A 15860-nucleotide genomic window follows, 5' to 3' on the forward strand; every position below is an offset into this window, starting at 1 on the left:
AGCTGTGTAGTACACCATGGAGGATATATCACAGAGCGGTGCAACGGACATGGTCAAATTTAAGATGCATAAGACAGCTTAATACCAAGTTATACAAATACATTGGCCACGTTTGACTCGCATATGATGGGCTGACAGCGCAATCCATAATTGAGGACTTGTTCCCACCCGTTTAACGTTTTGAGTGGAGGCCGTCGCATCGCACTACCGGCCTTGTAATAATGCAAATACAAAATGCATGCTATATTGGAAGAAAACCACCCCCCTTTATTATGGCGAGCCACGCTTTATGGTACAAGCAGCTCGGAATATTACGTTGGTGAGCCGGCTCGGCAGAGCGGGTTTCTCTGGGAAGAAGGCCTGATCCTGGCAAGGGAGGGCTTGCCAAGACATGAACTCAAATTCGTTCTAGACGTCTTCCTTTTTATTAGAAAAAAAAAAGTACAAGGCGGCCGCCGAGGGTTTCCACGAATTCCGCTTGAGAGGTAGGGGGGGCCAAAAGCCGATAGGCAGAGAATTCAGGGTTCTCACAGGGATGAATGAAAGGGTGGCTTTTCTTGTTTGGTCTACAGATGGCAAGGTTCTCCGTTCTCCATTCTAATAAGATGCTTCACAGGTTGACAGGCAACACAGGCAAAGAAAAAAGGGGCGGACCCCAGCGACAGAACTGAAAACTGAGTCAATCTAGGTGCGCTGTCAGTTGAGGGAATAAGGTTTGTTTGTGTCTCATTTCATTCGGGTTTGTCCGTCATCAAGCAAGAAACGTTGTTTCACCTTGTATTAATTGAGTTTGCGTTGTTGCCTCTGTTGTGATGGTTACGACAAGCTGGCATGAACTGGAACCAACGTGGCTCTGTTTTGCGCGCTGACGGGCATTGCGGGCAAAGAATACCGCTTTAGGAATCGGCTTTTATACCACTTTCTTAGTTTCTTCATGGTATTCTTGGCGGTGCCGTCATCCTTGGAGCTTAGTTGCCCATCTATATTGCTATTGGCACCGGGCGGGCCTGGCGTTTCTCCCCCACACTTCATTTTAATATCCGGTTCTTTAAACGTGTCTGCTCGGTATAAGCGGTATTAAGGCCAGGGATCGCTAGTGTTCCTGCAGGGCGAAAAATGGAATGCAAACAAAGACCGGGGTTTCTTTTGGAAAGGAAATGCAAAATGGCGTTCTCTTTCATCGTTGATGGAATCATGATTCCTTGCCCTACAGGATTTCCCGGGTCGGGATGACGTGGAAATCTGGCCATTGTGAGCGGCACATAGGTTTTCCGATTGATAACTCCTGATCCAAGCAAAAGTGATGGGCAAGACACACCACCAGGCAAGGTTTTCACTTGCGAGGGCGGTGAACAAATTTTGGGCTTTCTTTTTTTGACAGATGGCTCCGGATCATGACGCCCGCTGCCGTCGAATGAGAACGGTAGGTAGCGTTTGGTTGTTGGGCTGGACCCCTGGACGCGGCAGGCGTGGGAGTGTCTGTCGGCCGAGTAGCAATTGCAGCGCAGCGCAATGGCCCGCTGCTAATGAAATAACGCAACGGCTGGGGATGCGCTTGGCCTGACTGAGCATATGTTGCCGTCCATACGAAGCCAAGTCTGGCTGTGCAGGTGTGAATATTACTCGTGCAGGTCGTGCTAGTGCCTTGGGCGTGATTAGGTCGTCCCTGTTGGGCGCGGATCGGCAGCTGGCAGGCGCTGTTTTCAGCAGCAACAAGACGCTGTAATCGTAATTGCACAGCCTGTTTGTGCCGTGATGCATTGGCCCTGTACTGGTAGGTAGTTAGTTAGCCTGCACCTTGTCCCTGTGTCCTGGCAGCTGGCAGATTCCTTTGACGGCCCGGCAGCACCAAATCTGGTCCACGGACAAACGCAATTGCCGAGAGCCCCTTTTCCTCCTTCACATACTGAGAGTACATTCTCTCTCTGGCCGCGATGGCCTCCATTTATCCCCTCCTGCACCACCAAAGGCAAACGTCTGCCGGCATACGACCCTTGCCCGCTCCAAATGAACGAGTCTTGCCCGCAAGCTCCTGGGATGGGGCATTGGGCCAAAAATAAGACGAGCTAAAAAAACGAAGCCAATTCGCTAGCGCTTCTCCAGCGCCCGTCATTTCCCAGCGCGCGCCGCACGCTGCCAGCTGCCTCTTTTTTTGGTCCTTTCGCGACTCACCCCAAGAACGGCTTGCCCCGGTTTTATAGCGACCCGTGCTTTTGCTTTTTTTTTCTTTTCGTGCCTGGAGCTGGCCATTGTTCGAGACGGGAGGACAATGACTTGGTGTGGGTGAGTGGTCTCGTGCTGGACGTTGTGCCGTCTCGCCGCCAGTCCAGCGCTCTTTCTTTGGGGTCCGAATTCTCATCATTCTCGAGAAAGAGATTGCATGCTGTCGTCAATGATGGAAATCATCAATTGTTTCGAGCTGCTTGTTATGACGACAACAAGTGCATCGCGCGTTCCTTTGGAAGACCAGTCTCTGCGCGCTCTCTCGCAGATCTGGCCCACACGCCATATCCGCAAAACTCCGGACGATGGGTGTCTGGCTTGGCCACCCTGGGTCGGGCGCTGGACCACACGCAGGGACAAGCAAGGACCTACCCGCTGGGTCTGATGATGGCTGGCTGGGCGTCGGCGGAACGAGCCTTCGTCTGTTCTTCTACTTTGGTTTCCAAGCTCCGCACCGCCTCTTCAACTCGACCACAACGACTCTTGGCGTCAGCCTAATAAGACGCTCACCCGCCTCTGCCAGTCTGCCAGTACGCACAAGTGCGCAATGATAACCCGCGCCACCAGCTGGGACACCAAAGACGGCCGGACTCCCCTAAAGACTAACTAATACTGCCGCCATTTGCAGACCCGCCTGATCGGCCAGCCGCATATTCAACTTTGTACGCTAAATTGCTGGTGGAGACTGCTCGCTCTTGTTGTCGGCCCTGTTCCTGACCCTTTTTCGAATTTCGCTGGCATCTCTGCTTGCACTCCTTTTCCTTCTTGCCGATGTCCTTTGATCTCTCATAACTGGCTTGATCCTGCCGCTTTTGTGCATCTGCAGTCCGCGCCGCTGCATACATCAACGCGCTCGCCATAGCGCCACTGCAGACGGCGTTGGCGGTGACCACGACGTTGCATGTGCGCCACTCACTCACACGGCTTTGGGGCTGGATGATTCAGCCTTGACCCCTCCCCCAGAACGACGACGCATTCTCGGCCGCGGCTCACTTCGCACGACATCAACCTCTACCAGATCCTGCGGCTTATGCTCTTCAACCTATACTCGACACCCGCCGTGCGAACTCGCCTGTCGGCGTCGACCAACTTCTACTGGCCACGGCCGTCGCGCCTCCAAAGTTGCCCTTACTCTCGGCAGGATGGCTCGCTTTACTTTTGCAAAGGGTCGCAAGAAAACCCCCCCTCAGCTTGTCCTCGCGGAGCCTATGAGTAAAGCCCACAAGATTCTCGGCTCAACACCTGTTAGCATTGATTCTCCCAAACCATGGGACGACGCCTCTTCGGGATTCAGTGGCGGCACCGGCAACAGCACCGCAACCAGCTATGCCAGCACGGAAGACGACTATTCAGATCACCATGTAGCAATCGCACCCTCAGAAGACGAATGGAGCAACAATGCAGATATGCTGCCTGCCATAATCGAGTCCAGAGGTCTCGACAGTGACAGCGACCGTGGTATGAGTGACATGTCCCACAGCCTGCGAAAGACGCAGTCCTCCTCTACTATCAGATCATGGTACGATAAATCGAAACAGCCTTTGCCTACTCTTCCTCAGACCTCTGCTCCTCCTATGGCGAATGGCGTACCATCCAAAATCCACAAGATGCTCGACCTGCAGAACAACCCAATTGGCCCCCAATTGAAGAAGAAGCCGCCAATGCTCGACTTTTCCAATCTTCGCAGTGCGTCTCGCTTGTCGCGCAAGGGCTCGCATGGTCAGCTGCGTACCGATGGAACTGTTTCAAACGAAATGGAAAGCTCCCTCAAGTCTCCCTCCATCATGTCTCTGATGACACCAACCGGCAAGCCTCGAAAGATTCAAAAGCGCAACACAAAGGACAACATGCTATCCCCAGCTCGTGAAGAAGGACAGCACCCACACACGACTGGTGCAAGACGCCGTGGAAGCTCAACGAAGGAGGTACCGTCTCTGTATGATCACTACGAGCAGATGAGTCTGCGGCAGATGATGCAAGAGGCAGAAACACAGGAAGGCGAGCCCCAAAATAGCGAGGAAATCAAGGATGAGGCTGAACAAGATGATGATGACGATGAGCCGGGGGCAGGACAAGATCTGCAATGGCTTCACGACGTCCTACCAACACCTTCACAAACTGCATTTATGACGGCATTGACTCCCGCGGCAGCTCGTGGCAGGTCCAACAGCACAGCAAGCAAGGTCACCGCAAACACCAAGCGATCGAAGAATCTTGACAGAACTGACCTTCAAGAGACAAGCATGTTGATGCTATCGTCCGACTCAGAAGAAGACGACGAACCTGCGCCTTTGCCGCAGTCTCAGACCACCAGCCCGAGGCGCCGCCCGTCAACCTCTAGTGTCTCGCCTCGCACTGTATCACGCACACAATCCTCCAGGGCTCCTTCACAAGCTTTAGACTATAGACCGATTCGCCACTCGAAAAGAACAAGCTTTGCACCTGCCAACACATACATTACCATCCCTAATAGCAGCAGGCTGAGCACCGATACTGCAATCCAGATTGGAATCGACTCAAGGTCAAGCACGCCGTATACCGACGCAGCATCATGCCGCACTTCTTTAATATCTGATATTTCGAGCGCTTCAGCTTTGCATCCCAGCAGTAACTACATCCAGGAAGCACGAGCGGTGACCATGCTGGCCGGGCGACGGCCCTCCCGCGTCGATTGTGGCGAAGAAGACAGTCCAGATACATCGTCACCCTCGACCAGCTTGCCTTCGGTTGGAAGAAGAGTTCCCAGTCTGGGACAGGCACATCCAGAGGAGCTCACGCCTCCTCTCAGTCCCACCTCTGTTGACTTCTATATCCGCTCTGCTAGATCTTCAATTGATGGTCCTGGTAGTCACAATCGCTACATGGCCGTCACTAGACAAGAGGAAATGTTGCTCTCTGCTTTGAGAAATAAGAAACAGCACAACAAAGAGCAGTCTGCCCAAATATCCTATCAGCCAACTCAGAGTTACGACATCGATGCAGCAGCTGAAAGAAGCATAACAGGAGAAAGGGAAGAAGAAAGCGAGAAAGAAAAAGACGAAGAAGAAGAAGGAGAAGAAAGTGAGGCCGACAGCATCTTGGAAACTGAAAATCTCGCAGCCGAAGCCATGTTTGATTTTGGGTTCCCTGCTCCGCCGACTGCGCGAAAGCAGTCATTTTTTGAGAATGCCATTACCGCATCTGCCAGCATCAGTAGCTTTGCTTCTACAACGACAACCGATAGGCTTTCCGAGTCAAGCATCGCAGAGACTGAGAGTATGCTGGACTCACGCCAGGCATCGCTGACACCTGCGCCAGCTCAGATGACCCTCAAGAGCATTTTGAAGAAGCCGGCTTTTGATCGCGAAGAGCCGGAGCAACAGGAGGTTATTTTGTACCTGGATGATGCTGAGCCAAGCCCAGATATGACAGACTTCTCAGAGTTTGGATATCTCGATATGCCGTCCTTGCAGAACGAACACCCTGGAGCCTCTCTGGACTCGAGCTCGCCCATTGGCGACACAATAATGCAAGCATCTTCGTCCTCCTCCAAGGCGACTTTGGACAGCAAACGCGTGGACCGTGCCTACCCCTACGCAATGGCCTCCGTCCCGGAAGATGGCGAACTGGAGTATGACGACGACGGCATTCCGCGACCAGACAGCCCCGTCTCCCCTGACGCTTTCCCTGCCGTGCCACAAATACGAACCACGTTGAGCAGCATGGCCCGCCTGAGCGCGGTTGGCTCATCCCCGATGATGGCTGAACCTGGGTGGTGGGGCGACGACGACTAAGCCAACCATTCTCGGTCTTCTTTTATATATTACTGGTACATATTCCACGACTATACGACATTTCATGATGGGCTCGGACATAGACATCCCGAAGCTTTCTTTATGGATACCTTTGCACACGTACGTTTGTCTCTACAGCCTTCGTGGATAGTGGCGCTGCACAATTCGCCACATCAATCGTTTTACTCTTTTCTTTGTTTTGCGTGCGAAAACAACGAAACTCGCGACAGGGTCCTGTGTGGCCTGATGATACCCGCCTTGTCATCTTTTGCGACGCCGGTTATTGCATTGCTTTAATTTTAGTAGCGAACCATTTACTATTGTCAAATAATATTAATATCGACTGGCTAATTGGTCAAGTTCGACCCCTAAATTTTGACGACTTTGAACAAGTACTTGTACAAGTGAGCACCTGATGAGATCGTCGTGGTGAACTAGCGGGGTGGGCATCTTACTAGGGTCCGAACTGGCGGGCATTCGACGCGACCGGGTCTTACATGTACGCGTCGAGATCAACATTTGAAGTTGCAAGCATGGCGGGAAATATCTGTCCGACGTGAAACGGCTTTTTGTACAAGAATTACATGTATTGGCTAACGTATCACCGGCAATGGAAGACTGGGCGCACTACAGCTCCGACGACGAGCCGTCGATCCCTCACTTCCAGCTCAACGCGGTCACCGAGGCGCTCCTTGCCGAACTCGACCCTACGGCCACCGCGACACAGAGTGAGCGCGCTGTCCATCGGCGGCGAGCCGTTTCAAGCCATCATGAGAAGCAGTCGCAGAGAAAAGCATCGCCGGGCGTGAGGAGTGGTGGCAAGGACGCACCGCTCGTAGGGGGCGACTCGGTAGCACTGGGACCGGGGTTTGTGGCGATGGGGAGGCCGCCGAGGAGACCGAGGAAGCAACCCGACTCTGAACTGGATGAGGCTGCTTTTTGGATCAGAGAGGAGGTTGATAAAGGTGGCTGTGAAGCGGCGGGAGGTGGGACGGCCCATTGCCGCGGAAATGACGGCGCCTGTTACCATCCGGAGACCAGGCCGCTCCGTCGCGAGAATAGTCCAAAGCGATCTACACCAGAGATGGAGTCTTTGAGGACAAGAGCATCTGAAATACCGGTGCGCAGGGTTCTAATATCGCCCCCGAGACATATCGGTCGCTCGCCGCCCAAACACTCACATCCCTCCCACAAGCGACTTCCGCAGGTGCAGATGATAGCAGACGAACCGCAACCGGATCCGGCGGCGCCATTAGAGAAGCAAGCAGGGACAGCGCCTGTCAGGCACCGAAAGGTGGTCATCAACGGCATTTCCTACAGAATCCTCAAGAAGCTAGGCCGAGGCGGCAGCGGCCGCGTCTACGAGGTCATGGCGCCAGACGCGCAGACCTGGGCGTTCAAGGCGATTCCGCTCGCGGCCCTGGACAGCCATGCCAAGCGCCAGATTGAAAACGAAGTTGCTCTGCTGCAGGGTCTGCGCACGACGGAGCGAGTGGCTCTTTTGCAGGACTGGTGCGTGGACGAGGCCAAGAATGCCATTCACATTGTAAATTTTTCCCACCCCCAAAGGATGATGTGATTTTTTTCTGACAAAGTTACATGGGCAAAAAGGTTATGGAGCTGGGACAGATTGACTTGGAAACCATCATCAAGAATCAGCTGGAGCGCGATGAGAAGCTCGACCCCGTCTTTGTCGGGTACTACTGGCGCGAGATGCTGCGCTGCGTCGCCGCGCTTCACAGCCATGAGATCGTGCACGCGGATATCAAGCCGGCGAATTTCGTCCTGGTCCGGGGCGTGCTCAAGATTGTCGACTTTGGCATCGCGCACGGCCTGCCCGACGACACGGTCAACGTGTACCTCGAGCACCGGGCCGGCACGCCCAGCTACATGGCACCCGAGACGCTGCACGTTCTTGGCAGCAGCAGCAGAAGCAGCAGTCGCGTCGTGCGTTTTGGGAAGCCAAGCGATATATGGAGCTTGGGGTGTGTGCTGCACCTCTTGGTGTACGGACAGACGCCGTTTGCGCATGTTCGCGGCCTGGTGGCGAAGATGAGTGCCATTGCGGGCGTGACAGCGGCGGTGACAACGGATGAGCTGGGACTGGGTGGGGTGGAGGTGCCGGGAGCGTTGAGGAGGACGATGGGCATGTGTTTGGAGAGGGACCCGGGAAGGAGGCCGACGGCGGAGGGGCTGCTAGCGAGGAGCGGCGGGGATGGGCTGGTGAGGGAGGGGCATGTGGGAAGCATGGTGGTGGATGAGGTGATGGCGAGGATGGCGATGGAGGGGGTGAAGAGGGAGGAACTGGATCTGTGGTTGGCGGAGGCGATGGAGGAGGTTGGGCTGGGGTGAGTTGAATAAATGTGATATGCCTGTAAAGATGTGTTTCTTGTATTGTGCTCTTGGTGTATGACTGGCTGCGTATGAAAGTCACCGACGGCTGGCCGATGCCAAACCTGCGACACGAAACCTCCTTCCTTTTGCAAGACATCAGGCACCAGTAGTGACACTACGCCGTCGTTCCGCCCAGAGCGTTCATCGGCACGAGCGTGTAATCCTGCCGAGTGTCCCCCCCTCGGCCAGCTGTACACCGTACACACAGGCCGTCTCCTGACGCCATCGCCATCGCAATCGAAGAGTAACTTGTATGGGGAATTTATACCTTTGGCATGTGATAAATTGACGTCAGTCTATCACGATTCGTGATATGGCGCCTGGGCAGGGAGGGATTGGGTCTGTCATTCAGGCGCGGACCGTGAGTTATCGACGGTCCTCCGGGACGGCGATACGTTGGATGGATCGGATTTTTGGCCTTGGCAACTAGCACGCGCGCTCCAGGCCCATCTCGGCGGATTCGTCGGATTCGATACGTCACTGCGTCGGCGATACGTCCCATCTGCCAGAGCGGCTGATCCAGGAGCTTGAAGCGTCGCGGAAGAGACGGTGCAGTTCTGCGGCCTGTGATAGTGGATCGGGCCGGCAATGCAGGAAGTCGTCAATGTGTTGATTGAGGAGAAACAGTAATAAGCTTGGCTCTCTTAAATGCTGGGCTCACGAATGGGGACTTGCGCGACCAATTCCTTGTGGTTCATCTTGTACTGCATCAAAAGAACCAATCTGCGTATAAGAAAGCCGTTTCTTTTTTAGTCAAAACAATGGCAATAGCACCTTGATGCGTTTTTAATAGCGATTAACAGATTTTCTCCTGCTCGAACTCCCAAATGATGGGTTTCACAGATTGTAGTTGGCGGCCACCTCGTCCGACGGACCCCAATAGACGGATTCTGTTGTTGACCCGACTACGCGATGCGCACGCGGCGCTCACCCATACAGAACGCGCGGCTAGTTGTATCTCCTCTGACGGTGTCCCGTTAATCGTGGCTACAGACAGAAGATTCGCGAGCACTTCCCCGTGCAAGCGACCCAACGCCACAACCGAGAGGTGTTGCCTTCACATGCTAATTTTTGGAAACCTTGGCCCAGCCAATAATGTCTCGCCTACTCGCGAGAACGCTTGAACATTAAAAACCGGAACTGATTAGATGATGGAACGGGGGGGGGGGGGGGTTTTCGCGGATAGAATCAAGAAACGTTGACCAGCAGATGGCCGCTGACTTACACGGCGAACGGCCCTTCAGAATAAGCGGATTTTCAACATCTCAACAGTTTTGGGTCCCGTCAATGCGGATGCTGTCGCAATCACATGCAAAATAAACAGGGTAGATGCTCTTGAGCATTGTTTCAGGAAAGACCTGTCCAGCGCACATTGGCATGGAGCTCAACCTGCCGCCCTGCATCTTTGAGCATAGCAACTCTGCCTGTTTCGGCTTTTAACGCTGTCAATTCCTGCCGCGTCGACGCCCGTAGTAACAACACGCAACTAGCACAGCTGAGCCTCGACGATCGCCGCGCGAGCATCCGCTTGTCCATCATGGGGTAGCTGGTTCAGTCAGTGCGGCCACTGCATCTTCAGACGACGGGCTGCCCTGGCTCCGTGTGGGTCCTGAAATGATTCGATATATTCTAGGGCCGGTCGCATCGAGCGCGAGAGCACATTTGGCACACTGCCCCCTGTCTGGTGAAAACCGCTCCAATAGCTGTCGCGGGATTTGCATGATGGATGAGACGTGGCACCCCCATGATCCTGTTGACCAGCCCTTGTGTTGCGAAGTTTTGCTTGGAACCCAGAAGCGGATGCCAGCTTTGTTCCGGCCTTCCGCTAGTTAGCGTCGTACCTTCGTGTGTGATGAGATGGACGGCTCTGCTGCAGCACGCTAGATCGGCAGTTGGGGTAGACAAGGGTGCGGGTTGCAGTGCTGCGAGACAACTCTCCCCACAATGTGTCAGAGCGGGCGCCATGACTGGCCCTGACAGCTACAAGACAGGCAGCACATTTTAATATCGAGTGTTTCGATTGTGCGTCGCGGCGTCTTCAGGGTGTCACATTGGGCCATCCCGGTCTTTTTAGTATGGGCTGAACTACTGACCCCGGACAATTGGAGATGGAAGAGGGGCAGCCTGCTGAAAGGAAGAAACGCAAAAGCAGGGTTGATCTTGTGATACAAGCAGCTATAATTAACACAATGCTGTTTTTGATCGTGTCATCAGAAGGGCGGCGTGTTATGGCTGTGTTGAACTGCACCCAGCTAGCCCTCGCATTGCACATTGAGATGCGTACAAGATCTTGCTTGAATAATAATGTAGACTAACTAGTGACTGAGACAAGCATATCAGTCCTCCGCCAACAAAAGAAATCACAGCGCTACCTCCTGCTAGCTCCCAGCTAACTGACTCCTCCTGCTGCGAAGCGTTCTTCCCTACCAGTCACCAGTTTGCCAGCCCAATCCCGCCTGCTGCACAGAGCTTTGCCAATGCTAGGTCAGCCAATTACTGCATGATCGGCTGACCGTCCGCCAACTGGCCATTGGCTTCAAGCCCACACCCACCAGCATGCCAGTTCCAGTCTGGGGCCGCCCAGGAAAATGGACGGGTGGTGGGCCACTTCACATGCTGGGCGCAGAAACCGCTACCCATTTGCAGCCCATGGAGCAACCCGGTGGGCTGGCACTAGGCCCGAATAATTACAATTGGCTTGGTCCTCTGTCGCCAGAATGGCAGGGCATTGGAGAAGCAAGTGGCAAGACAAGCGCCACCCTTTTGAGTTCCCCCGCCGCACGTTGGAGCTGTCGGCGGTTTCCAGGCTGGCTGCTTGATTCACTTTGTTTGCAGGGGAAGCTCGAAGCGATGACGAGGATGTGCCCCCCGTCCCCGGTCTAAGCTTGAAACAGCTGTTGGGCTGCTCTGGACCAGGACCGTTTTTTTAAAAGGGCTTCCCCTCGCTCGGAGCTGCGGAACTCTTGTCATTGCATTATCTTTGTGCAAGGCAGACAAGACTGATTATTGTATTTGACAAAAGCCTGCCAAAAATGCTCATCGAAGCTGTCAACACCAGCGCGGTGGCTGTGGCCATTCCCGTCTGTCTACTTTTGTTTCTCGTACTCGGCCGGCTCATGGTCGCGTACAAGGTTGCCAAGTCGCCTGGCATCAGAGCAGCTTCGATCGGAGATAATCCTTTTTCTGGTACATGACTTTCCCATTCTCATCCGAAAAAAAAAAGAGTAGAAAACATATGGTTTCGAGGACGCAAAAGTACTGACGCCGCACTGAAATAGCTCTCAAGACCGCCTTGACCGCGGTGCACTACCAGAACCAGAATCGCCTTTACGACTTTTTCAAGCACATCTTCAAGTCTGCCAATCCGGAAACTCCCAACGCTGTCGAAATTCTCTTCTTTGGCCGTCGCATCATTTTTAGCCAAGAGCCCGAACACATCAAGACGGTTCTCACCTCCAAGTTTGCCGAGTTTGGCAAGGGCCCGAAGTTCCACCAGGTGTGGGCGCCGTTCCTAGGTGACAGCATCTTCACCACCGATGGCGCCCAATGGCACGATAGCAGGACGCTCATTCGGCCCATGTTTGTCAAGGACAGGGTCCGTGATATGGAAATCTTTGAGCGCTGGGCGGACAAGCTCATCTCCAAGATACCGGGCTCTGGCCAGACTGTTGACATGTGCGACCTGTTCTACCGCATGACGCTCGACCTTACTACCGACTTTCTGCTGGGCCACGGAGTTGGCAGTCTCGATAAGTGAGTTTTCTTGCAAGCCAGGTATCGACCATCTGCTTACATGCTGCAGTCCCAATAGCGAATTCTCCAACGCCTTTACTGTCGTGCAGCGACTTCAGATGATTCTGACGATTCTCTTGTATGTAGCCGACATTGATTTCTGACTTGTTCCTTTTTGCTAACAAGCCAGGCCATTCCGTCACTTTGTCCCACAAAAGCAGTACCGTGACGGCATCAAAACGCTCGAGAAATTCATGACACCATATATTCAGCAGACGCTGTCGCTCACGCCAGATGAGCTCGAGAAATTGTCCAAGTCTGACAAGGAGTTTACATTTCTCCACAACATTGCGCGCTTCTCTCGCGACCCCAAGGTCATTCGCGACCAGATCATGGCCGTGCTGCTAGCGGGCCGAGACACCACAGCTGCGACACTGTCTTGGACGCTCTACGAGCTAGCCAACTACCCTGCTGTCTGGGCCAAGCTTCGTGAGACGGTTCTAGAAAAAGTTGGAGCGACCCGCAATCCGACGTACGACGATATTAAAGGCATGACTTACTTGACTCATGCCATCAACGAAACCCTGCGCCTGTACCCGGCCGTGCCTTACAACATCAGATCTTGCCGTAAGTTACTCTGAAGCGAGTCAGCTAGAACACGCTAATGCTTTTGTATAGTTGAGGACTCTACACTCACTGGCGCACCTGGCCAGCCAGACATTGCATGCTTCAAGGGTAACCACGTCATCTACAGCACCTATGCCATGCAGCGTCGCCGCGACCTCTACCCGCCCGTGTCTGAGACATTCGCCGACCCGGACATCTACAGCCCTGACCGCTGGGAGCACTGGACGCCGCGACCCTGGCAGTACGTGCCATTCAATGGCGGCCCGCGTATCTGCATTGGCCAAAACTTTGCCGTCACCGAGATTGGCTACGTCTGTATGTACAAGCGTGCGCTAGAGTATCATGTTCCAGTACTGACTTTTGCGCCGCAGTGGTGAAATTGTTGCAGAAATATGAGAGAATCGAGTATCGCGATGATTGGAACGCGCAGTTTCACAAGGCAGAGATTGTTGGCTGCCCAGGACGGGGCGTCCCTGTTGCGTTTTTCGAGCCGGAAAAGAAGAACTAAACGTAATATCCAATGAAATGTTTCTTGTTGATTTGTACTTTTCTCTTTCATGAAGGTGCGATGTTCCGCCCTATCCATAGCAACCTGGGCAATTCACGCACATGCCGCCTCGCGACGGGTCCACGCAGCAACAAGGAGACGGCGGAGAAACAGGCCGCTATACCAGCTGACCACGGCTGCTCTACTTGCCTGGTGCCGGCAACAGAATGAAGAAGGCTAGGAAAATAATGAAAATTTATTGAGCCAATGCTCACCTTGACCGTTCGCCACTGTTGTCTTTGTGTAACCTCGTAACAAACGGCCGTAGTGGAGCTCAACTTCACGTTTACATCCTTCACTGGCTTCTCGAGCGTGGCATACTTAAATCCCAACTCGCCTCTATCCTGGAGAATCCTTACTTTTACATTACTATCCTCGTCACTATCAAGTGCCCCGCGATGCCCAGCTTAGTTAAAGAAACGGCTGACTCTGCGGAGTTTGACCGCCATATGAAGCTACTTCGCATCAACACCAACGAACCCAATATTGAAATCCGCAACACCCCGATATTTGACACGATTGTCAGAAATCAAGTCAGCGAGCTTTCCACGCCAATTGATGGCAAGGCTTCTATCCAGACACCATTTACGCAATATGGCTTGCTTGGTGGCATCTCCCAGAACGACTTCGGCGAAGACGGCTTCGACAGCCAACGGCGAGCGGTATCCGACCCGCGCCTCTTCTACAATGTCGCCACACCTTCGAGTATTTTCATCTGCGGAAGCCAAGGCTCCGGCAAGAGCCATTCTCTAAGCTGCTTGCTCGAAAACTGTCTACTACCATCGGTTGCCAACGTGCTGCCGCGCCCCCTCACGGGCCTCGTGTTCCATTACGATACCTTCAACTCCGATGTGGGCGGCACGCCTTCCGAAGCTGCCTACCTGTCTTCGAATACAAACGTCAAAGTGCGAGTTCTCTGTGCACCTACAAACCGAGTCAAGATTGAGGTAGCAATGCCATAATCCACCTAGCCGAACTGTGTGTAGCTAACTTTTGTGTGAAATAGAAAGTGTACAGCTGTCTTCCAAACGTTGTCGTCTCGGATTTTAGAATTCACGAGTCCCAGCTCAACACGAAGCGCATGCTCGACCTGATGGCTATGGACTCGGCTGCGGGTGATGCCTGGCCCTTGTACATGCACACCGTGACGCGCATCCTGCGCGACATGCGTCTGGAGCAGCAGCAGCGTCGCGAGGACGATGGATTCAACTACGGAGACTTCAAGCGACGTCTGACCGAGCAGCCCTTGGTTGGCGGGCAGCTGGGCCCTCTGCAGCAGCGTCTCGACGCTCTCGAGAGCTTCATGGTGCCTATCGATGCCACCAAGACACGGCTCCAAGGAGGGAACAGAAAGCATGGCAGGTTTGTCAAGGGTGAAAAGACGGTTGATAAGACGTGGAAGCCAAAAGTGAGCTCTAGCCTCAGATTTCCAAAAAGCTAGTCCTATTTGCTAACAGATTTGCTTTATTAGGCCGGTCAGCTGACCATTGTCGACTTGTCGTGTCCTTGCATCACAGACGCGACTGCCTGTTCTCTCTTTACCATCTGTCTCAGTCTCTTTCTGGAGCAGCAGTCCGAGGTCGGCCGCGTTGTGGCTCTCGACGAGGCGCACAAATACATGACGGGCTCCGTCGAGAGCGAGACTCTGACAGAGAGACTCCTCTCGGCCATCCGACTGCAGCGACACTTGGCAGCACGCGTCTTCATTTCCACCCAGGAGCCCACAATTTCGCCCAAGCTGCTCGATCTGTGCTCTGCCACCATTGTGCACCGCTTCACGTCGCCCGAGTGGCTCCAAACGCTCAAGGCCCATCTTGCCGGCGCCTCGGTGCTGGGCGCCAGCACATCATCCCGCGGCTCGAGCCACGATGACGACGGCGACGTCCTCGCGACGCCTGTCCTGCGCAGCGGAAGCTCTGAACGTCTGCTGGCGGAGATTTTCCGGCAGATTGTGTCGCTGCGCACCGGAGAGGCGCTGCTGTTTGCGCCCAACGCGGCCGTTGGCGTGCTCATGGAGCGCGTCGCGCAGGCAGACGACACGAGCTCGTCTGCGCAGTCGTCGTCGGCGAGCGCCGCAACGGACGATTCGGAAAGTGCGGCGGAAGGTTGGAAGCTGTCTAAGGACTTGCTCTCATTCAACGAGTACAGCCCGGACGATGCGGTGCTGAGACCAAAGGTGGAGGGCTTTGTGGCGGCGGCCGTCGCCGCGGCTGCTGCAGCAGAGTGGCGTCCCAAGGAAGCGATTCGCTTAGGGAGCGGCGTGCTCAAGATCTTTATCCGACAGCGTGTTACGCAGGATGGCGGCCAGTCAATCATGGCTGGATAGGCGGTGGAGTGGACAAGTTCAGCAAAATTTGCTATGTGTTTTTTTCTTCTCATATACAGTTTTCGACTTTGCTTCGGAATGCCCGCAGAAGATGATTCAGGTGAGACTGCCAGCGTACGACTGGCTTAGCAGCTATGTTTCAGACTGGTCTGCCAGGATTTCTGCGTCCAGAGTCTACGAGCGTTGTACTTGCAAAATATGTAAAAACAGAGCTAGACTTGGCTTGCCAAGAGAAACA

The 15860-nt window shown here is 54.0% G+C and overlaps 4 protein-coding genes across 4 annotated transcripts; all 4 read left to right on the forward strand.

Annotated features, from left to right (window-relative positions):
• Positions 1-3365: 3365 nt before the first annotated feature.
• LMH87_009137 (uncharacterized protein) lies at positions 3366-5996 on the forward strand (the record flags this gene model as incomplete). The annotated part of the gene is made up of 1 exon (XM_056202421.1): positions 3366-5996. The coding sequence occupies one exon, from the start codon at positions 3366-3368 to the stop codon at positions 5994-5996; it is 2631 nt and encodes an 876-aa protein (XP_056056986.1).
• Positions 5997-6606: 610 nt separating this feature from the next.
• LMH87_009138 (uncharacterized protein) lies at positions 6607-8348 on the forward strand (the record flags this gene model as incomplete). The annotated part of the gene is made up of 3 exons (XM_056202422.1): positions 6607-6863; positions 7281-7542; positions 7608-8348. The coding sequence occupies 3 exons, from the start codon at positions 6607-6609 to the stop codon at positions 8346-8348; spliced, it is 1260 nt and encodes a 419-aa protein (XP_056056987.1).
• A 3074-nt stretch (positions 8349-11422) lies between these two features.
• LMH87_009139 (uncharacterized protein) lies at positions 11423-13257 on the forward strand (the record flags this gene model as incomplete). Its single annotated transcript, XM_056202423.1, has 6 exons — positions 11423-11576; positions 11669-12143; positions 12193-12261; positions 12313-12749; positions 12801-13064; positions 13121-13257. 6 exons carry the CDS (start codon positions 11423-11425, stop codon positions 13255-13257), a joined length of 1536 nt encoding a protein of 511 aa, XP_056056988.1.
• A 488-nt stretch (positions 13258-13745) lies between these two features.
• On the forward strand, positions 13746-15622 carry LMH87_009140 (uncharacterized protein; the record flags this gene model as incomplete). The annotated part of the gene is made up of 3 exons (XM_056202424.1): positions 13746-14243; positions 14303-14704; positions 14768-15622. The coding sequence occupies 3 exons, from the start codon at positions 13746-13748 to the stop codon at positions 15620-15622; spliced, it is 1755 nt and encodes a 584-aa protein (XP_056056989.1).
• Between the last annotated feature and the right edge of the window lie 238 nt (positions 15623-15860).

The sequence above is a fragment of the Akanthomyces muscarius genome (assembly GCF_028009165.1).
Source record: "Akanthomyces muscarius strain Ve6 chromosome Unknown contig_18, whole genome shotgun sequence".
Classification (NCBI taxonomy): domain Eukaryota; kingdom Fungi; phylum Ascomycota; class Sordariomycetes; order Hypocreales; family Cordycipitaceae; genus Akanthomyces; species Akanthomyces muscarius.